Genomic DNA, 23724 nt, shown 5'->3' on the forward strand with positions numbered 1-23724 from the left:
AACACGCCGGCAGAAGCCTCTGAATGGATGGAAGGCTGGCGACCAGCAGGGGACACCAAGCGACCGGGAGCCAGGCCTAAATTCCGATCCCAAACAATTATTGTCGGGAGAAGATGGACTAGGAGCGGTGGAGGACTCACAACAGACAGAGACGGAGAGTCTGGCCTGATTCGCGGGCATCGAGGCCTGGCGTTACACTGGATTCCAGTCGACAACACAGCGGGAACATTTGCCATAATATTTGGATACTGGGCTGAAATACTTTACATTATAGACTTTTCACACCGAACTTTGAGATAACCAGGGAATGGACTGAGGACAAGGAGTGTCGACTCCCCCTTACGCAAGTACACAGTTATGGGGATTAAGCACTCTGCTGAGTTGGGGTGGCGGGTAGTTTTAAGTCTGCGATGCAGGGAGGGGGGTGGAGGGAGGGGAAAGGTTCATTGAGTTCATTTGCAGTTTCGTTTTAGGTTTGATTATCAAACACAATATATTGATTGATGCCATTTGCAGCACTGATATGATGGGAATTGCACATATTGCGCAACATCGTACTGACATAGATGACAGACAAGCCACATGTAAATGTCCCCACTGGTAACGTGGGGCTCGGGACGCAGACCCCTCGGACACCTGCCCTCCACTTAAAAGTATTGTCCTGGAATGTGAATGGCCTAGGAGACGAAATAAAGCGTGGGCTGGTGCTGCAATATTTGAAGCACAGGGGACCGACAGTGGCGCTCCTCCAAGAATCCCACTTGACAGGTACAACCTGTAGAGCCCTCGATAGGTGGGGCTTCAAAATGGTGGTCCACTCTGAATTTACGGCAGGGTCACGTGGAGTGGGTATACTAATCAATAAACGCTTCCCATTGATGGTTATAGACTCCCGAAAAGACGAACAGGGGCGATTTGCTGCAGTGACCTGCCAGTGGGAGGGGAAAGTTTATAACCTAGTATCAGTATATGTCCCCCCGGCGCTCCACCAGACTGCCTTCCAAGACTGTGGGGATTTCCTTTTGGCACTTCCACACGGTCAATTAATAATGGGAGGGGGACTTCAACGCAACGATGGACGCCTCTGTAGATATAATGCGCCCCAGAGAACCCAGCTCTACTAATCCCAAATTACACGACTTCATTGAAGCACTGGGCCTAATAGATCTATGGAGAACTCTACACCCCACAGGGCGACAATATACATTCCATTCTGGGGCACACAATGGCCTCTCCAGACTAGATAACATCTTTATATCTGGGACGGGGATCACGGGAGTAGCAGAGGTCACACACCTGCCCAGGGGCATATCGGACCACTCGCCAGTACTTGTCGCCTACGCTGCCTCCACATTGCAGAAACATAGGCTGTTCCCACTTCATCCAGGGTATTTAAACAATCTGAAAATCAGTAAAGCCCTCATGGCGACGACAAATTATTTTTTCGCAGAAAATGAGCACTCAGTAACATCCCCCGCGATATTGTGGGAAGCTTATAAAGCAGTCCTTAGGGGACAGGCCATATCGGCGGTGGCGAACTACAAACAATCCCAGAGGAAGGAGATGGAGGGTTTGGAGAGGCAGGTATCCATAGCAGAGGCCGACCACGTACTGCATACAGATAGAGCTGCGGAACATAAGGTACACATGGCGAGACAAGAGTATAAGTCATATATGTGGGAGATGGCGAAAAACAGACACCTCAAGACACAACACACTATTTATGAACTAGGTGACAAGGCGGGTAGGCTACTGGCCTGGCTGGAACAGAAGGAGCGGGCTACCAGATGGGTGGCGCAGATCCAGCTGGAAGACGGGAGTCTCACCACAGATCCTCAGCGAATCGCGGAGGGACTGGCGAAACACTACAAAGATATATACACAGGAGGCCTCGGCTACAATAGAGGACAATCTAGAATTTCTCAAAGACATAAAAATGCCCGTACTGGCCCCATCGGCGGTGGAGGCCCTTGAGAAAGATTTAGAGCAGGAAGAGTTAACATTCGCGATAGGTCCCAGCACCTTTCCGGTGTGGAGCGCCGCTAACGGAATCCCGGTGGAACTATATAAAAAAGCGGCAACACCGCTTATTCCTCGTCTACTGCATATGTAGAACGACAGCCTAGAGAAGGGGATCCTCCCAAAGGATCAGAGACTGGCCACCATAGTGGCTATCCATAAACCAAACAAACCGCCACACGAATGCATGTCATACAGACCAATATCCCTGATCAACGCTGAGGCCAAGATTTTTGCTAAAGTGCTGGCGACAAGGCTTCAGGCACACTTAGCAACAGTGGTACACCCGGATCAGTCGGGATTTATGCCGACCCGTAATACCGCTCTTAATTTGCGACGTCTCCACAGGGTCATCGCACGTAGGTCCACCATAGATGAAGACGCCGTCATTCTGTCTCTTGATGGCATTTGACCTGGTTGAATGGCCATTCCTGTTCGCAGTCTTACAGCACCTGGGATTCGGGCCGAAGATCCGTACCTGGATCAAACTATTATACATGCGACCCCTGGCCCAGGTGGTGGTGAATGGCCACATATCATCTGACTTTCCGCTGGGGAGGGGCACACGACAGGGCTGCAATTCATCGTGGAAAATCTCACACAGCCCCTAATACGATTCTGCAGAGACGTAAAACACTGGCGCTCCCTGCCACTAACACTTCTGGGTAGAGCGGCCCTTTACAATGATGGCGCTCCCCAGGTTCCTACATGCACTGCAGAACACGCCCTTCCAAGTATCTCCAGCATACATCAAAGCAATACACGCAGAAGTGACAAGTTTATTGTGGGATTGGAAAACACCAGGGATAGCACTCCGCAAATTAACGAGGAGCTGGTAAGATGGGGGTATTGCACTCCCTAATATCAAGGTATACTACTGGGCCTCCCAGTGGTGAACCAATGGCTACATGCCCCCGGTGACGACTCGGCATATCGTATGGACAGACATCTGCTGGACACTGCAGGAATAATGGGTGCACTGTACAACAAGGTCAGAAGGCATAACCTTACAGGCCCAACGGCCCATACGATAAAAATCTGGTTTGAGGCTCAACGTGCCTTAGGATGGGAGGGAAAGATAACGCAAGCGATGTCATTATGGGTCACAAAACGACTAGGCATGTTGCGTAAGACTAAGGGTTTTTGCCAATGGCACCCAATAGGAATCTCACGAGTCGGGGATCTGTGGAAGAATAAAGAAGTAGTCCCATTTGCTCACCTACAGGCTACATATGGCTTGGCAGATACTGAAAAATACCGGTACCTGCAGATCAGACACGCTCTCCTGGCAGCAATCCCACCAGACACAAAGCTAGCGGAGTCGTCGCCGCTAGAAGATAGACTTCTTACAGAGCATCTCAATAAAAAAAGCCATATCACTAACATACCGGAAAATAATAAACAACCAGCCGGACCCTCTGACCGCCCTTAACACCAAATGGGAAGCGGAGATAGGAGAACTAGACGACACAGACTGGCAGGACGCACTCTCATCCCCCAAGACAGTAGCGATACCTTCAAAACTAAAGTTGATACAATTAAAAATCCTACACCGTACATATTACACCCGAACATTACTATATAAACTGCACCAGACAGATTCACCACTTTGTCTTAGACAATGTGGGGAAGAGGGGAACTCTCTTTCACACCCTTTGGCTATGTCCAGCAATCGTCCGTTATTGGAAGGCAGTTATGCGCACCCTCTCACAGGTTACAAAAATTATGATTCTCCCGGACCCAAAAAGATGTCTCCTTAACGTATGGGAACCCCGACGGACCTAACTCGCATGACGCAAACATGGGTAACACTGGGCATGATGCTGGCGAAGAGAAATATAGCACAGCAGTGGGGGTTCCGTCAGACTCCCACCCTTCCTCAGTGGAGTGAGGCAATGTATAATGTAATGATCGTGGAAAAGACTGTATATATTCACAGAGGGTGCCCCAAAAATGGTCTCTGATATGGGGAGGGTGGAATACTTATCGTGGGAATATATGTGCGCTCCCGAGGGAGGATCCAGGCTCGGAAGTAAGCGATTGAAGTGATCATTAAAAAGGGATGTACGATATTATGTAATTTAAGTATATGTGCAGGAATAGGGGCGCAAAAAGAGACTCAAAATAATAACAATGTCATCTACAGGGTATACTGTATGTCAAAGGACCATATACTGGTTATTTATGTGTTTCTCATGATGATCAGTGCCAAAAATACTTTGATTTGTATTGGAAATGTTAATAAACATAATTTTAAAAAAACTATAACAAATACATCATAATTGTGCAAATAATAAATGCAATGTATGTTTTAAAGGGGGAATATGTGTGCTCAAATTAAATGAATATATGACACATGAAATGAGGTGGGGGTGCATAAGCAGAAAACACAAATATTACATCACTGCAAAGTTTTGATTTTGGATTGCGATTTTCTCCGAGTAATATTTTCCAGTCTCAGTTGTTAAGAGATCCGGTAACGATTTCTCTAATTCTGGCTGAATTTCAAAACGTCGCTCCTGGCTGCAGAGGTGATGTAGTTGCGCTCTGTATGCTGTCTGCTTCCCAGGGCCTAGAGCAGTCAGTATGACACTGCCCCTATGCACAAGTGTGGTGACAACAACTTCTATATGGGGCACCAGCGTGGATTACTAAAGGAACGAGACGCACCTCTCGACCCGCACACCCCTAGAGACCACAGCCTAATTTCTAGTCTCTCATGCCCCACAGCTGCTGAGGTTAGCCACAATCAGGGTAAAACCTGTCTTCGACTGCTTGCGTCCAGTTTAGGAAGGACCATAGCCAGGCAGTTCGAGCTGGACTGTTCCAATTGGAGCCGGATCCAGGCTGATTTGCTGCATAAGGCTCAGTCCAAACTGAGTTGGCACAGACTGGAATGCTGCTGGAAGCGATTGCTACTCGCTACCTTATGGTGGTCTGAGGCTAGCCCTAAGGTGCCCTGGTACTGTTGACACAGAGAGAGCTAAAGGCATGTTGCTCCCCTTTCTCCACTTGAGGTATCAACGCTGTGGAGTTGTCAGAATCCAGAAGGCTTTGTATGCAAGCTCATTACGGTAGATAGAGGGATCAGATGATGGTGTGGCGAGGACTGTGCTGCAGGGGCAGGAAGAAATCTAGACCACCCCACTTTACACTGCTGTAGCTGCACTAGTAAACCTTTCTTGGTTTTACTGGAGCTGCCAGAGACGGATTGAAAATACTCCTTGAAACTGAATTAAACAAGGAGGGGTGGGGAGAGCCAGCCATTCATTATAACTAAAAGTGACGCTGCATGTGTACGCTGCCATTTACTGGTGCGGGCTGGAACTGCACCTCCATTCTGGTCAGCTTTCTCTTTGCATTCTATGGCTACTGAACGACTACAGAGCACTAATATTTCCTACACCTCACTTTAACTTGATACCCAATGGCAGCTGAGGCAGACTGAGGAACACTGTACTCAGCGACAGGGAATATCCAAAGGCTGTCCCTTCCTTGACCTTTCATCTGCTAGTGGTTGGATTACACGTTACCACAACTACCATATGGCCCCCTTACCTAGAAGTCCTAAACCTGATGCCACCACTTTTTCTTCTCCACGCCGAGGCTACATTTGTGTCTCTGTCCAGTGCTTCGCCTTAGTCCTGATGACAGTATGTTGCGCCAGTAGTGAGTTGCATACAGCGGCTGCGGAGTCAAATTCCACCCTTCTGAATACCAAGCGCATGTTGAAAAAGAACTTAAAAATACCAGAAGTCACCCCAAAAAATCCATCTTGAAGGTGTACTCGCTCATCAGCTCTGAAATGGGCAAAATGAACTGACAATCTCTGAGCTATCCAGAGAGAAAGCATATTGATTTGGAGCTCACTTTCTTTCACTCCCCAATAGACTCTGCTGAAAAAAGGCTCCAAGCTTTGGACGTTTAGTTAGTACTCATATCTGGAGCTAGGAGTTGTGCCACCTCCAACAAAAGTCACATATTTGGGGGTGGTTCTCACAGGGAAACCATCTGGTTCTATAGTATCAGAGATACAGAAGAAAAGAGGGTCAAGACAACAAAGTCCAGCACCAATTACAATGACGTACAGTGCCTATAATTAGCAATTTGATCTAGGTGCAAAAAACCCAAGACGTGACTTTCATACGTCCTGTAAAAGATAGGAAAACCTATCAAACATGAAAATCTGACAAAGTGGTTTCGCACTCTAGAAACAAGAGATATGTAATAAATAGTGGCTATAAGTGTCCAAATTTTAAATATGAACACACGGTCCGATCTTCCCAGAAAGCGAGTTAGTAGTCCATACAATTTGATTGTAGACAATGATTCCTTTTATTCAAGTTTCATAAAAAGCACTTCACGCAATGGAAAAGACAGCTGATGCGTTTCATCCCTTTGGGACTTCTTCAGGGCTTAAACAGTAGTACACATATGTCAAGTGTTCTTTAGCAGAATTGGCAATTCAAGTATGTGGGAATAGATTTCTCCCCGAGTTATGTGAGTGGCGTCCGGTTCAGACGGTGAATCAGATACTTGAAAAAGAAGACACGGAGGGTTTCAGCTGCCTTCATCGTGTGTCTCTTCCACATCACCCTTGCAGTACCTCTGGAGTTTCGCAGGGCAGAAGCGCTGCAGCCAGGAATGCCAATATGAGGACCCAAAACGCAACAAACTGAAAACATGCCAGAATGGTCTTTCACAGTTGTCCCTCACAAGGACAATGGTAGAGAAGTAATAAATATTGTGTCACAAATTCTGAAATATTAAAAGGTATTCCTGTCTGGACAGCTCAATATAGATCTAATTGAATGTCTATATTTATCACTTCTGTCCCATTGTCCTTGTGAAGGACCACTTTGTTTGTAGCATATTGATACCCAAGGTCCCTGACCAATTATTTTGGGTTCCCTTGTCTGTAAATATATAGTATGGTCTTTAAGGCAGCCAGAAATCAAGACAACCCATTTCAACTGGGTGGGATGTATATATTTGTGTTAACAAGTTTCTCTCACAAGACAATTTATGGTATTCCTAGAGCACTTCCGTGAGGGGTAATCATGCTTAAGGCTCCACAGTTCAAATAATCTATTACCGTGCCAGTAGGTCTAGTACAGCATAAAAATATGTAACAGAAGAGCAGAGCATACACTGAAGGGAGTACAGAGGCGCATGTCTCTTCATCCTTACTCGGCTCACAGTGTTAGCTTATTTTACACTATCTACAAGATGGTCCTATTTTCTCATGTTGGATAAATTAGGTGATGCAAAAGTAACAGTGTAAAGGGGGAGTTCCTAACTGAAACCCTACACAAACTAAAAACAAGTTTCAATTTGAGTTTCAAATGGAGTGATTGTTTCAATCACTTAACTGAAAAACATATGACCAACCATGCAATAATCAAGTAGTAAATCTCGCTGGGTTATTTTTGTTTTTTAAGCCAGTTATGACATTTTAATTGGCTTCAGAAACTTGAAGTGGATATAGCACTTCTCCACGTATTTGCATTTACAATTTGAATTGAACATTTACACATTAAACGTTTTCCAAGTTGCTTACTGTACCTTGGCTAAAGTTGTGCTCTTTGACCATATGAGTTTTCATACTGTGCTTGGAGGTGAATGCTTTATGGCAACTCGACACTGGACATGGTGCCTTCAAAGTAGTCACATCCTGCAGGTGCTTTTTGGAGTGAATGTACAAACTACTGCGAGCTGAGAATTTTGCACCACATCCTTAAAAATAGAAAAGCAAGGAAAAAAAAAAAAAAGTCTATAGCATGAACATAAATCACTTCACAGCAATCAGTTGCATCACATTAAACGAAGGGTTCAGATCACTCTGAACAACTGCAAACTTATCTTTGCAGGTACTTAATGAAATGCAAAGGGGAGAAGGCTTTGAAGCAGCAAGAGACTGTTTATTTTAAGAGTGAAACAAATACTTTAACATTTAATACACAGTGCTTGTGGTATAAAATATTGGCAATACTACACATTTTAAAAGAAGGCAAAATAACACTAACGAGTTTCGCTTTTTCCACAATACAGACCACAAATAGAAAATGACCCAAATACCTTCCACTGGGCACTCAAACGGCTTGGTACCAAGGTGAATTATACTGTGACCTTTCAAGTGCTCGGCTCGAGTAAAAGATTTTCCGCAACCTTCTATGTGACATGTAAATCGTCGGATATCCGCATGCTTCCTGAAAGAACCAAACAAGAGTGGGTCATTTAAACATTAACTTTTGATAAAAAATACGAGTCCGGATTATGAATGCTATTACTTTTGTGCAATTATAAACTGGGCTCTGGAAGAACGCACAAGTTATTTGCTTAAGGGCCGTGTATTTGCAGCGAAGACTTGCCATGATGAGCCCCCCCCCCCCCCTCCCAATTTTGGTTTCTGATTAATATCTCATCCATTTGCTCATTTGGGAAGATCAGCTTATGGGCAGACACAACCTAATGCTCATTAAAATAAGTTTGGGGGTTCGGGGTTGGAGGGCCTTGACATTATCAAGGGAATAAAAAGTAAGCACCTGAAAGCTCAATTACAATCTCCCACAGATCAGAAAAGGATGTGCCACTGATTATTATCCAATTCGTTTTGCATCTTAGATTGTCCGTGTTACTCATACAGGGTTCAATAAACGTGAGAAGTCAGACAGTTGTGGAGCGGACTGGGATCATCCATCGTTCTGAGGGTCATAGCATTTTGCAAAAGCAACCATTTTCCCCCAATATTAGGCAAACATATTAAACAGGTTCAGTTCTCGGCCATTAGTCTCTTCCAGCCACAGAATGTTAGTAAACGAAAGGAGAATATGGAGAAAATGAAAAACCTAGCAGGACGCTGTACAGACTTAATAAGACCTTTTGGACATAACACAATATGAATTCTATTTGTAAACGTAATTGATATGCCTACTTGTGAATACATCCAACTATTTCGCAGCTGGTAAACTTTTATCCTACAGGAAACAGTAAATTATATTAGAGTTTTTTGGGGGGGGGAATATATTTTTAAAGACAGACACCACTGACTATCAAAAGAGCATAAAAGCCCTCAAAGGACCAGGTAGTTTTGCCAATAGGAGCTGTAGAAGAAACGTTTTAAAAAGTCTCAACCTAACTAACAAAAACCTTGGAAAATTGTTCTTACATTAAACATTGCCATACATCTGAAACAAAACATACCTGTTGTGTCTTAATAGCTTGGACATACTGGTAAAGGACCAGCCACACCCCTCAAAGTCACAGATAAAGGGCCTTTCCCCTAAAATAAAAAATATCCTTAATTAAAAACAGCGACTAATAAGTACATTTAAAGTGTGGTTTAAAGAAACCATAAAAGTGTCTCTATAAACTACATTAGTTACCATCCAAATAGGTAGAAGGTATGGAATACCTGTGTGGCTTCGCATGTGGATTTTCAGGCGGCACGCTTTATCGTACTGTTTATTGCAGCCAGGAAAAGAGCAGCAGAACTGTTCGATCTCTCTGAAGTGAGCACGTTTGTGTGAAAATAATGCACTTACAGTGGTAAATGTCTTCTCGCACTCTTTAAAAAAAAAAAATGGAAAAATACATATTAAACTTTTAGTAGGTATTAAGACTAACATATTTCCGCTTTTCATTTTAAGAATAAGAAACACCATTCAAAGGCAGACAACAGCTAGCGAAGCATGCAAATATCATGAGATTGGCTTTAGGTTTTCTATGAAGCTAGGGGTGAGAGCCCAAGACTGTATGATTTCCATTCCCCATCTTCGTCAGAACATTTTCAAAAGAAAATCCTAGTAATATTTAAAAAATATCTATCTATAGATGCAGCAGGAGAGGGTGAATGCTAGAGGGTACAAATAAACTGTCTCAAACGAGGTCTCGTACATCAGTTTGGAGTACATCACTTTACATGCTTATGAACCTCTGTTAACGAAAATATTGACCGAAGTTAAAGAAGGGTCCGGTTTGCAGTGATTAAAGGTAAGCAAATGTGGTGAGGAAAAAAAAATGAGTCACATTTTCCTTTTTGGTTTTATACAATGGCAAACCCTACATTTATGAGAGCTTTAATCTCGTGACTGGAAAGGATAAAGTCTGCAAAGGTACAAATATTAAACCGTCACACGCCACGACCAGCTAATGAATCGCACGCAACACTATAAGATCTCACAATTGTGCAGAGAACAGCCTTTTGCAGCACCCTTCTACTCAGGGAAACTGCGGACAACCTCAACAATGTGCCTTATAGCAAAAAGAAGGGTAATTTCTACATATATAAACTCCCAGATATACTAGGAAGCTCTGCTCATAGGAATTTGTATTTATGTAACAACTCATATTGTTCAAAGCCAGCAAGAAAGCTGTGCAGCAATAATGTAGACGTGCAAGACTAGGAGAACGCTGGAGGGTATCGACTGAAGAAAGCAGACACATCCAATGATTTAACAAAATACTAATGTTGTTCCTCTGCTTTTATTGGGGGGCGGGGTTCTGTAGCAACAAATTCATGATCTTCCGTTTTCTACATGTCCAATGAAATGAGCATTCAATTCTTTCAGTCCAGATGCAACCAAGACAAGATTCTGCATGTTAGAAGGCTGTTCCATATGTGAATAGAGTCGATGAGTGAGAGTATGAGACATCAACCCAGCAGAAATGTATTTAGCGTCGCCAAATAATTTAGTGTCATACTCAAAAGAATGAGCAATGATCAAACAGTAGCCTTTACAATTAAACATGTTACTTCTTTAACAAAAGAAAAGCAAATTGGGATTTTGTATCAGAAACGATTATTCTGGAAGGCTAATAATGCATACTTTTCTGATGAAATAATCTGCTTTACCCAGTACCACAGGTTTTCTTCAAGGCTGGACATTACCATACACCCAGATGTTGTGAGGAGGATATGGAGTTTGGGTCTTTGCCACAGTACATGAAATGCACATGTACCACAAGCCAAAAGATCCCACTACTAGAAGTCTGGGTGTTTTGGGAGATGGCGAATAGGCCCCTTAATCATTGTGTGTATTTTAATCATTGTGTAAAGATGCACTACTCTACCAGGGAATGGATCCAAATCTAAACTGCTATTTTTGCAAAGCGAAAATACAAATCTTTAGAAGCAGATGACAAATACTTCCTTTGTGTCACAAAGACACGCGTCAAGATTTGTAACAAAGGCTTCGCTAAAGTCAACAGAATCCTAATCCCAGGAGATCTGGTCATGCATGCTCATGTTAACAGTGACAGGCTGCCAATCAACACCTGTTCAATGGTAGGTAGAGCTTTTCCTATTGTGCTTCACATGGTTTCTGTGACGGTCTTATTTAATTCTTCATGAATTAGATGATTTTTATTAGACTACCCAAGCCTCATTTTCAGGGATATTAAACTGGGTATTGAGTACTTCTGCTGCAGGCTTACCAGGAATAACTGTTTGAGTGACTATTAAATAAATGTACTCCAGTTCGTTCAACTCAATTCTTACTTTGATGTGAAAGACCTAGAATTAGAAGCTCTTTGATTACTAAAATAAGGGCAAGTTTTATAGCATACTGCACTTATTCCACGTCTAAGTACTTAAAGCAAAAGGTCACTGCTACCTAATTTAACGCTACTCACTACAGTTCGCATCTATGAATTCCATCAAGACCGGTTTAGCCTTGCTTTCTTTGTGAACACTGGGCAGTTAAGATTCATTCAAAGTCAAAATACTAGGATAAAAATGCCATATGCTGGAGAATCTGGGCTCCCTCTTCTCCATTAGGATACTCACGACAAGGATTCTGTGATGCTTGCTAACTGGAGAACACCTCAGCCTCTGACAAGTAAATACAATACAAGTCTGGTTTGGCAACACAATTGGAGCACAAGTCTCCGAAGACTGCTGCAGAAGAGGTTTCCAAAGTAGCAGCAAGAAAAACTGAACGACGAGGTGTGTATATTCCCCATCTCCCCACTCTTTTCCACCCACAATAAAATGTAGCGTGTGTGAATAGCCACAATGTACACTGTGAAGACGCTGTTTGACTAAACCACTTTTTCTGTTAAATGAAAATAAAGCAGTACAGGTCAAAATAGGACATCCTGAGAGAGAGAGAAAAAAAAGGGTCGACAGTCTTTCCCTTTGACGTCAGAGGAACTAAACGTTCCGCCGACTCCCACTAAAAAAAAGCATTGTTTGACTTAACTAGACTCGCTAGGCCTGAACGGAATTCGCTGTGTTTTGCTACGCGGAACTCAGCAAAGTGACAAAAGAAACTCCGCCGAGCTGTGCGGAGTTCTGCGATCGGCTACGTGCGTTGCCTCAAACTGGTCACACAGATTTTTCGTGCCAGGTGTTGTCCCACGCTGTGAAATCATCACTAAAGGGCACCACACGCAGTGCAAGAAGGCGCTGCCTTTCTCTGCTGCTCGAGTAGAAGTTCTACTCGAGCGGCAGCTTCCTCAATGCAAACGGAACGTTTCTCAACACGAGCTGTCACGACAGTCCACGACCGCCTGCGTTGAGAAATCTCACTGGGAAGCGGTCTCGCGTTGGATTTTCCTCGTTCACTAACTTACTGTTGGTGAGAGAGGAAAAAACTCCACTAGGCTGAGTTTTTCTGAACTCAGGGGAGAGGAAAACGCCGCAACTGGTCCGGAGTTCAATGCCCATGCCTAATTATCACAGAATAAATGCAATGTTTTCATTGCGAGTGTCCCCAAAAAAACATACAGACAGGAACTGCAGAGACTGACAAACCAAGGAGTCAGACTATCTCAACATAAAGAAACCATGAAACATGCCAAAGGCCGTTAAAGTTCTGCACTGGCTTCTAGTAGCAGAGAAAATAACGTTTTACATACACTGCAACATCTATGTACAGCTTCAATTGCTGTTCCAAAACTAGATTCCAAGTTAGAAGCTCAAAGCCAGCAATGCAAATCTAATTGTTCTGGCCAGATTTAACCAAAAGACCCACAGCGAGAAGACAAACTGTGTTGTTGAAACTCAGCTGTGAAATGCACTATGCCAAAATTCCAGCAAACAACCTGACCTGCCAATACTAAAAAACGAGCACTGGCAAATGCAACCAGTCTTACTTTTGGGTCTCGCCAAATATGGGCAGCAGGAGCTCAGGTTTCAAGGGCGCAAAATAGGGTATGGTGCTGGGCATAAATAGAGGCTGAGAATAGTTTTATTAATATTTTAACCAATTGTCGGTTTTGCAAAAGAACATGGATGCTAAACCACAACTGCTGGAGCACTTAAGTTTAAATGGTATACAGCAGCACCATGACAAATCTTGCTACGTCCTTAGTGTCTCCCTCTTTTCCTGGTTTAGGGACTATACGTGCACAACAAACATGCAGAAATCTGAAATGACAGTACTCTATACAAACCACACTGCACTGAAAGAGAGCATATAAGGTGCATGAATCTCTTTACCTGCAAAAAATTTTCATGGAAAGATAACATTCGGCCAAACTATCGTTTACAGCACAAAATTATAAATATATCGGCTAAAAAGTCTTGCACATCTGATGGTGATCTAAAGAAATATTCCAATACTTCCCACTCTCTCCGAGCAGTGCCATATGTGCAGGTGTTTAAAAAGAATCCGTTTGACCAGTCCAGGAACTGAACACGCAGCAGGCAAATTCCTGAGCAGAGTAGATTAGTGCAGTAAAATGTCTATCAAAAAAAGCATTACTGTTGATGCCAGTATATGTCACGCCATAGACAAATATTGCTTCAGTATTCCATGGTGATGACGAATTTAATGTAGGGTTTTGTTCAATTACTGGCGCTCTTGGACGTTACAGGCTGCTCAGTGTAATGTGACTGCTTACAATGCCTAGGGATATTTCCCCAAAAGTATGGCCAATGTTATCGAGGGCAGCAGAACGTTCTACAGACACAGTGGTGGTAAGCAGCAAAGATAACATTTTCAATGTAATGAAGGGTATAAATATCCGAATTGTAGGGAGACGAGTTTTGCTGGAGGATAAGCATAATGAGAGCCAAAGGAAGATCAGTCTTTTTACTACTTTTGAGGAGAAGGGAATATGCAAGACTGGGTACTATAGAGATAGAAATAAGCGATTTTGTTTTACTAGATAGGAGCACTGCCAATAAGTGGCATGTGGGGGTATGTACCCTAGTAGAGTGATACAAAAAGAAATGTATGGTACAGTAGTACAATACAACTAATTAAAAATTATTATGATCCAAGGTTCCAACAAAGCGCACAATTTTGGTGGCGGAGAAAACATTTAGCTAGTCTTTATAGGCGGTAAGAAAAGCTTTAAATATAGAGCTGCACAATTTGGAGAAGGAAATTCCAGTGAAATGCTGAATGCCAAGGACATGGTGTCGATAGTTAGAATGTTAATGATGTTTTTAGGGCTGATGATGTAGGGGACTGCTTAAGCTCACTGTTTGCTCTAGAAATCAATCTGGAAATGATGGCTGACTTAAGGGCATCCTACAACAATACTGCTATGGAAAGTAGTGACAAAGCGATAGGTCAAAAAGTTAAGAAATTACTTGAGTCCCAAGCGAAAGCAGTTTCTTTTGATAGTCGAACTATTACACTTTATTGGGTATTTTGCCAATAATATGGTTTTATGGAGAATATATTTGGCCCTCAGACGTGGTTTGTATTAGGACTGTGATTGAAAACTGTTGAAAATAGTCCTAAATGTGTGTACGCCAAAATGGATTGTAGTAATTCGAGAATCAGACTTGAGTGTTCAAATTTGCAGCTCATTCTCTGGAGTATTTAGAGACATGGTGAAAATAATTAAAGGCTTTATCAACAAATTTTAAAGAAAGGTGCTACACCAGATAAATGTTAAATGAAACCTCCAATAATATTCACAAATACTTAAAAAGCTGTGCTAGAAGGTATGTTTACATGCGCCCTTTGGTGCAAATCATCAAATCATGTAACATCTCGGCAGTTAACTATGCCGATGATACGCAACTGATTATCTCCTTGGATGGTAATCAGGTGGACCCCTTACCCACCTTCCACAATTGCATGATGGAAATGACGACTTGGCTGAGGAATAATGCTCTGCAGTTTAACGGTGCCAAAACTGAGATTTTACATTGCTCAGTGGGCAGGGTACCTTTTACCCTGCCTCCCAACTTTTGGCCTCTCCCTCTGGACACCCCTCTGGTTCCAGTAAAGACTGTTCGCAATCTGGGGGTCTGCTTTAATGAGAAGCTAAGTCTGGAGTCGCATGTCAACAAGGTGGTTTCTAACTGTTATATGATCATGAGAGGTTTACGTAGGATTTTGCCCCTTCTTCCTCCTCATGTACGAGGTACAGTGGTCCGATGCACAATTCTTAGTCGCTTGGACTACTGTAACGCCTTGCTGCTTGCCTCACCTGCATATTTGATTCAGAGACTTCAACGGATCCAGGCAGCTGCCGCAAAACTCGCCCTTCTGAGACTGCGTTCCTCTTCTAGCACTAGGGCTTTGTCCGAACTACATTGGCTGCCCGTGCATCAGAGAATTTTGTTTAAATCTCTGTGTGTAGCTTTTAAGGCTCTTCATGGCTTTGGCCCTATACCACTGCAAAATCTTTTCAGATGGTATATTCCTACGCGCATGCTGCGCTCCTCTTCAGCTAGGCTGTCCCTGATTCCCAAAACAACGAGAGCCACCCTGGGAGGTCGTGCCTTCAGCACTGCGGCTGCACGTTTATGGAATAGCCTCCCTGTGGAGCTACGACTGGTTCAGGATCTGACCCACTTCCGCAGACAGCTGAAAACCTGGCTGTTCCCCAGAGCCTAATTCTCAGCCTCCCCTCCGTTCTCCCTTCACTCTGTCTTTTAGCGCCAGGATGCCCGTAGGGTTGCAGTGCGCTTTACAAATATAAATACATGATACAAAATAGCAGGGAGAGACAATTCTCTATGTGGGTTTGCCAATTGTATTGACAAGTAAGCATGATGGCAATATACATTTGTAAGCATTAAATTCTTCCATCATGATGGACAGCCACCATTTACCAAAACTTATTGAGATATTATCCACGTGAAAAGATCTACATTATTTCCTAATCATGACTCAGCCTACCACCAACTAAATTTCACTGAATCAAAAGTTTTGACTACTTTCATAACCGCTTTGGCCCATTCCAACTGAAGAAAATGCTATTTGGGTTATTATCTGCAACGTCTGCTTTCCAGATCACCATGTACCACATGTTCAAGGAGTTCAACAGTTGTGGTAAATGTTTTCAAAATTAGAGCTTCGCAAAGGATTTAGGATCACACAATTTGTCCTCCGAGAAGTCTGCTATAAACTAGCTGCGAAGTCCTATATACGGAGAAATGTTCTCTTGCTCACCCTACATTTGATCATTTAGGACACTATTTCAGAGGCGGGTCTGCCCGAGGAGCAAGAATGATTGGCAATAATCATTCAGGAAAAATATATTCAAACAGCTGAGGTGAAAAGCTAACAAACAAAAAGGGACAATTGTAGGAAAATACATCCGAGAAGGGTGGACTTCTGTTGGAAATATAACCAGGGCCATATAATCCTATTTTCAGGGAGTACAAGAATTGGAAGTCATGGGAATCTAGTTAGAAGAAATAATTGGTGCCCATCCACAGAAAGTGTATAGGAGCAGCCACTTAAGAATGGGCACCAAACCCACATGGCTATAGGAGCCTCAAAGAACTTGGGTCTTATTTCTGGTGATACTATACGGATGTGAGGGTTATCTTTAGGTGGGGTCCTATAGAGTAGGCCCTTCTAGTGAAAGGATCTTAGTGTTCCCACTCTCTTACTTCCTTGGTCGTAACTCACTTCCTAGAAGTCTGCGTTTAACACAGCAGGACATGTTAAGGCCTTGTTTACTCACATGCTGTATGCCTTAGTCCATCGTGACTTCCAGTCCAAAGGGTCTGAATTAAAGGACACAGACAAAAAGACACCACACTGCTGAAGTTATACATTTTCTTATGGAAGTTTTAAGTAAAAACAAATTCCCAGACAGATCGATCGGGACCTGCCCTACCTAACACATCGGCTCATGAGTCACAATCGTCAGATTTGAGGATTCTAAGACTAACCATTGAAGACTCAATGAAGAGACGGTAACTTAAGTCAGTTATCACAGTATCCTGTAATTAATAATCTAACAGATTTATCTGTAAAAAAATTCTAGTGATCTCGCTTTAAAATAACAGACTTTGGCTCCAGACAGCAGAACTATCCTGCCAAGTAGATGGTGTGACGAGGTTCATGCAAACAAAGCACAGTTTAATGTCCGTATCCGTACTGTTCGAGTGTATACAAAGCACCATGCCAGTATTAGACCAATCTTGCCTTGGTATCTAAATCATGCAGCACCATACCCCTCTCCTTACGCAGACTTCTGGAGAAGCAGATCTGGTATACGAATTTCAATGTGTCAAGGAGAATGGCCATCTATTCCAGGTGATAGGATCTCCTTACAAGAACACACCACAGCATTTTCTGTGTGGTGTCCTGGTCAGTCAGTTGGTAACACTGCAGTGCCATCTTGGTAGGTACATTCAACAAGCAATCTCTTCACCAAAACAGACTCAGCTCTTAACCAGAGCCGCCTCCTTGCGTTTAGCTTGACAGCCGCAAGCACCATTAAAATTTTACTTCTCAATGGGACCTGTATTCTGAGGTTTGATTTCATCCAGTCATTATGTCAAGACGTATGTTTAGATCATGAGTCAAATACATTTTATCCAACTTCTATTCTAGCTTCACAGAGTGTCCAGTGAAATTTGTACAGGACTACAGTAGGCATGTTTTGCGTTCCGTTTGTGTCAGTCCTGGGTCTTATTAAAGGTCAACAGATGACTCACTCAATGTGGATATAGTAAGTTGTCTGCAACCCTTTTAGGCTGGAAGGTGAGGGCGGGAGGCAAGGAGCGTCACTCCATCTATGTAGCATCTAATGCACTGACTTATGCCTCCAATCCTACCTAGTTTCAAATGATGGCCACATCATTCCACCCCCTGCCCCTCCCCACCCCCTCAGGCATTCCCAAATATGCAGCTGCTCATCAATCTGGAGGTATGCCTGTCCATACATCGCTAAGTGTGTCAATACAGGGGTTGGAGTATCTGTGCATGTGTTTGTCTCCTTGCAGTGCCAAGAAACCCCTGCCCAAAACATATGCTTTTAATCACTGAGAACATGCTCTAGGCCACATAATGGTACTTTTATGATAGGAGTACTTTAAAGGTGGTGGAAAAGCAGTGGAGTATTTTGGCAGCACCTGGGAAAGTGACGTTACTACTATCATTATAACGACTTACCACACTTATAACGCACATTTAACTCCTAGGGATGCACTCTCCGATTATGCCCTGTATGGCAATACCTGGCATCTGTGTGAATGAAACATGGAAAAGGGAAAACAGAGATGGACTCAACAAAATGTACAACACACAAAGGGAAGAAAAACAAGCAAAGGGGAGTAAATGGAATGAAAAAGAAACGTGTCAAAATAGGGAAACAAGTTAGACAAAATAAGGCAGCACTGGTTTCTATGTCCTTACTTCACCTAAGTAATCAAATGCGAAGTAAGGTTGGTTTTAGGTGCTTTTCATTGACTAGGAGGCGATCCCCAAAAGTTATTGCCTGATTCACTAAGAAAATGGAATGAAGGTAACTTGTGACGGTCTGTCAAGTATAAAAAATGTGGGTGGTTCATGTTGGGGGCTTCTGTGTGATTTAGGAGGGTTGACCGAACCATACACGTTCACCTGGGACACGAAGACCAGCAACCTTGGGCATCATATACCAAAAAAGAAAGACATAATACAGGACACGACCACATAATGTATGAATCAATGAGGAAGTGACGTCTGCCAACAGACAACATTTTAAAGGTTAGCAGCTTGAACCACAAACACACAAAAGTACGTCAACTGAGGGGGTCACAGTCAAACTCGAACTAGATAGTATCATATGGGGAATTATGTATATTGTCCTGCACAAGGGTATCATATGGGGAATTATGTATATTGTCCTGCACAAGGGAAAAGGTGCAACACGTGTAAGAAGATTGGTCATTTTTATACGGTATGCAGATCAACCAGACATAAGAGTAAACTTAATTGTGTCAATATTGAACAAGATGAGCTCTGCAATGCTATGAATAACAGGTTATCCACTATTGAGGTTAATACCTTACGCAGAGATATAAAAAGATGCAAAGGTCCTTTATGCAGTGTGTTGATTGGCCCCATTGAGCTTAATGTCATGGCTGATTCAGGGTCTCCGATCACAATCCTAGATGAGAAAACTTTTAATAAATTTTGGTCAAAAGTCCTCCTTAAACCTACAGATGTCAACCCTAAAGCATTTGGTGAATTCGATTATCACCATGCGGGGTTCTCTGATTCCATCATATTTAAAGGTAGGGAAATTTACACCAAAATGTATGTTGCCCTGAATGGCCGTGACATTTTAGGTTGGCAAGATCAAGCTGATCTTGGGATCATCTTAAAACCGGGACATTTGGAGCCTGTTTTACGTGATCTACCAGTTTCTTCGATTGCTCATGGCTCTATTGGTGTTCTCAATAGGTACAATAAATCTGACATAACTAATTTGTTATCAAAATATTCCAGCGTGTTCTCGGATAAAGTAGGCATGATTAAAGACTTCCAACTCATTGTTAAACTTAAAAAGAATGCTGTTCCAGTTGTTCAAAAATGTAGACCAATCCCTCTGTCTGCTAGAGAGGATTTGAGGAAAACACTTAATGATTTATGTTCACAAGATATCATAACACCTGTAGAATCCTCGGAATGGGTTTCCGTTGCGGCCCGCAAAAGTTCAGGTGAGATCCGTTTATGTGCAGACTTAAGAGTTCTGAATCGTAATATTGTAGTGGATTGCCATCCCCTCCCCAGAATTCAAGAGATGTTGGCGAATCTGGGTGGTAGCAAGTATTTCACCACAATCGATCTAAAATCGGCTTATCGTCAGATTTCACTCTCCAAAGAGTCTTGATCTTTAACAACGTTTGTTACTCCTTTTGGTGTTTTTATGTATAAACGCATGCAGTTTGGATTAGCATCCGCAGCTAGTGTATTCCAACGTCTGATGGACAAACTGTTTACCAGTATAGGTGGAATCCAAGCCTTTCAGGATGACATTTTAATTCACACAGCTACCCTAGAATCACATTATTCTCTACTTGACAAAGTTTTACAAAAACTTGAGACAGTCGGTATGACTATTAATAAAAACAAGTGTAGATTTGTCACTCAAGAAGTAGATTACCTAGGGCATAATATTTCTTCTAATGGTATAAGACCCAAGTTATCTTTAATCAACGCTATCAAAGATGCTCCCAGACCCCAAGATAAGGATGCTTTAAGAGCCCTTTTAGGGCTTAGCGAATATTACGCTAGTTTTGTCCAGAGTTACGCTATCATTGTACAACCTCTCAGAGATTTGTTTAAAAAAAATGCGAAGTATGTATGGTCTGACAAAACTCAGTTGTCATTTGATTCTCACTGTGGATGCCAGCTCAAAAGGCCTGGGTACAGTTTTAAGCCAGATGATTGACGGTAATGAGTACACTATAGCATTCGCTTCAAGAACATTAAACAGTGCTGAATCTAATTATAGCACTATAGAGCGAGAGGCTCTGGCATGCTGCTGGGCTGTAGAAAAGTTTAAAATGTATATTTGGGGTTCCAGATTTTAACTGTTCACAGACCATAAACCATTAATTTACACGTTAGGTGACAGTAGCTCAAACAAAGCCTCCTCTAGATTGATCAGACTGCTGGCCAGACTACAAGAATTTAACTTTAATATTAAATACATTCCTGGGAGGTAGAAATGTCAGGGGAGACTGTTTGACTCGTATTCCGTTAGAGGGTGACGCTTCAGATCTTGACAGGAATTGTGATTCTGATGTTGTTTTTACTATTAATGATTTGACACAAATGAGCAGATTATCAGAAGATGAATTAATTGAATGCGGACGTAAGGATCTTTGTCTGGAAAGGGTGAAGAAATTCTTAGTCGAGGGTTGGCCGTGTGATAGAAGCTTGTCTATGCAAGACAAAATGTTTCTCACAAATTGCGTCAGAACTATCTATAGTTAACAACATTTTACTTAGGGATGATACAATTGTACCACCTGAGAGTTTGAGGAGTAAAATTATTGTTCTTGCTCATGAAGGTAATTTAGGGATTTCAAGTACTGTACGGAAAATTAAGGATGTGTACTGGTGGCCAGGTATAGATGCTCAAGTTAAGTCCTTTGTTGATAAATGTCCTGATAAACACTGGCGCACTTCTACTTCCCCCTTTATGCCCAGTTGAATGGCCTAGTGGTCCGTGGCAGAAATTAGGATTGGATTTTTCTGGCCCTTTCAACTTGCTGGGGAGTGATAGTAAGTTTTTGATTGTTATAATTGACTACTTCTCCAAGTGGTTATATTTTTCTTTCGTAAAAAACTCAGATTCTAAATCAGTTATCTCGTTTTTACAACGTCTTTTCTTGATTGAAGGTCTTCCTTTTGAGATTGTAACAGATAATGGGACCCATTTTACATCTGGTGATTTCGAAAATGTCATGAATGATGTTTCCATTAAGCACATCTTAGTACCATTGAATAGCCCTGCCTCAAATGGTTTGGTAGAATGAGCCAACAAAATGCTAAAAGAAGGTGTACAGACAGCTTTAGCTAACGGTTTGGATGTGCACAAGTATATTAGTGACAAGGTTTGGTGTTACAATATTACACCCCACTCAACCACTAATATTTCTCCCTATATGTTATTGAGGGGTAGGAAACCGATCTCTCTATTCAGTCTGTCATGGCTGAAAGGGAAATTAGGAAACAGTAATTCTCATGAAATTGATTTGCAGAAAGTTAGGGCACATGTGAAAGAAAGACAACAGTTGTATAAAGCAAATTATGATGTAAGGAAACATGTTAAAGTTACCTCTCTCTTTCCTGGTGATTGGGTTCTAATAAAGAAACCTATTAAGGTTGGCAAAGGTCAATCAAGATTTTCTGAGCCTGCCAGGATTGTTAAGGTTTCCAAAATGGCTGTCATGTTAAGGGATCGTGGGTGGTGGAATCGTAACGCTGCGATTAAACTCACAGATGAACAGGCTAAAATAATTTGTGAAAAAGTAAAATCTCAATTTAAAACTCAAAGTCATTCTGATTGGTTCAACCTTGGTGATTTAAGCCATAAACATAACAATGTTAATAATTCTTCTGACAACTCTATTCCATTACTAAATAGGGGTGAAGGTGATAATATTTCTGTGCCTCTTCCTCCTACTTGTTTGAATGACAATATTCCAGATAATATTAAGGGATCTGGTGACAACAGGAATGTTAGGTATAGTTCTAGGATTAGAGCTCCACCTCTTCGTCACGAAGACTTTGTTTACTATTGATGTCATTTCGATATTTACTTCTCTGTAATTTTTTATTTATTTTGTATCTATAGAGGGGGGGGTGTTATGAGTTGTAATTATTGTTATTATGTGTATCTCATGTATGTCTTTAAATGTATTGGAATGTGCAGCTTTAAGGGTTCCAGTATCTAGAATGTCAAGTCTTCTGTTATTCATTCGGACCTCTAACCTGCTTTGGATATGTTGTGGGTCTTTCCACTCCAAGAATAAATTTCACGATTTGTAAATCTTTGAAATCTAAGCCTCGTCATTGATTGAAGAACCATTCTACACCAAGTTGCAGTACGTATCACCTGTTACCTGCGTCGTTGTAAACAACATCACCGGGCAGATATTTTCTCTCTACATCAGTGTTTCCCAAACTGTGGTCCGCGGACCCCCAGGGGTCCCTGACACATTCCTAGGGGGTCCGCAGGCAGAAGTTTTGAAAGCACTGCAAAGTATCTTGTTTAATTAGCAGTTTTCAAAGAACAATAAAAGTGTCAAGATAACACCAGTGATTAATGTCCCTGCTGGAGAGAGATGAGTTTTGCCCAGTGGCAGCTTTGACTTATATAATGTAGCGCAGAGGGTTAAAATGCCTACTGCAAAGAACGTGTACCATGCATTTTAAAAAACAGTATTTCATATGCATAGGTCAGTGGGTTACTGCTATTGTCAGAGAGATTCTTCTGTTACTGTGCAGTTCATAAGTGACAATCGTAATCTAGCACAGTGACCTATAAACTGTCCTCAAACAGCTGCTTGCAAACTGCAAGGTACAAGTTAGTGACTTATTTTTTTTTCCCACTCTCATTATCCTGATGCTGCTAAAATAGGTTTATTTGGGTGGAAATACATTTTTATTCTTAAAGTCAATGCTAACCACTGTGTTATGTTCTGAATCCTGCGTTTGTGCTTCTCCAGACCAAGCACTCTTTAAAAATGTCTACCAGTATGAATGACATGTGAATTCTACACCTTGTAGTCCCCTTTGCCTTATGTAACATTTTCTATACACTGATTTACACGCATGAGTCACTGTCTCTATATGTGTGTGATGTAAAGTGCTCAGACATCCTACAATGGTATGAGAGATGCTATAAAAAATGAAATACAGGTGACAGAGGGGCTATGGGGCGATGAGAAGCACTGTTGGAGGGTGATAGTGGGGGAATCATTGAAGACCCCCCAGAAAGATTGTCGTATTCTGGTGCATGGTCAGGTCTTCATTTACTATTCTTTAAAAGCTAATA

General features: G+C 42.2%; 1 protein-coding gene across 1 annotated transcript in view; it reads right to left on the reverse strand.

The window, feature by feature from the left end:
* The window catches only part of LOC146797417 (zinc finger protein ZXDC-like), a 72475-nt gene that overhangs the window by 46235 nt on the left and 2516 nt on the right, over nucleotides 1-23724 (reverse strand). Inside the window, exons 2-5 of the mRNA XM_085624428.1 lie at nucleotides 9434-9586; nucleotides 9223-9301; nucleotides 8098-8228; nucleotides 7585-7755 (exon numbers count right to left, since the gene is read on the reverse strand). Coding sequence (XP_085480554.1) covers nucleotides 7585-7755; nucleotides 8098-8228; nucleotides 9223-9301; nucleotides 9434-9586 — 534 coding nt within the window. The remainder of the gene's footprint in view (nucleotides 1-7584; nucleotides 7756-8097; nucleotides 8229-9222; nucleotides 9302-9433; nucleotides 9587-23724) is intronic.

This window comes from Triturus cristatus, chromosome 9, assembly GCF_964204655.1.
Source record: "Triturus cristatus chromosome 9, aTriCri1.1, whole genome shotgun sequence".
Lineage (NCBI taxonomy): Eukaryota > Metazoa > Chordata > Amphibia > Caudata > Salamandridae > Triturus > Triturus cristatus.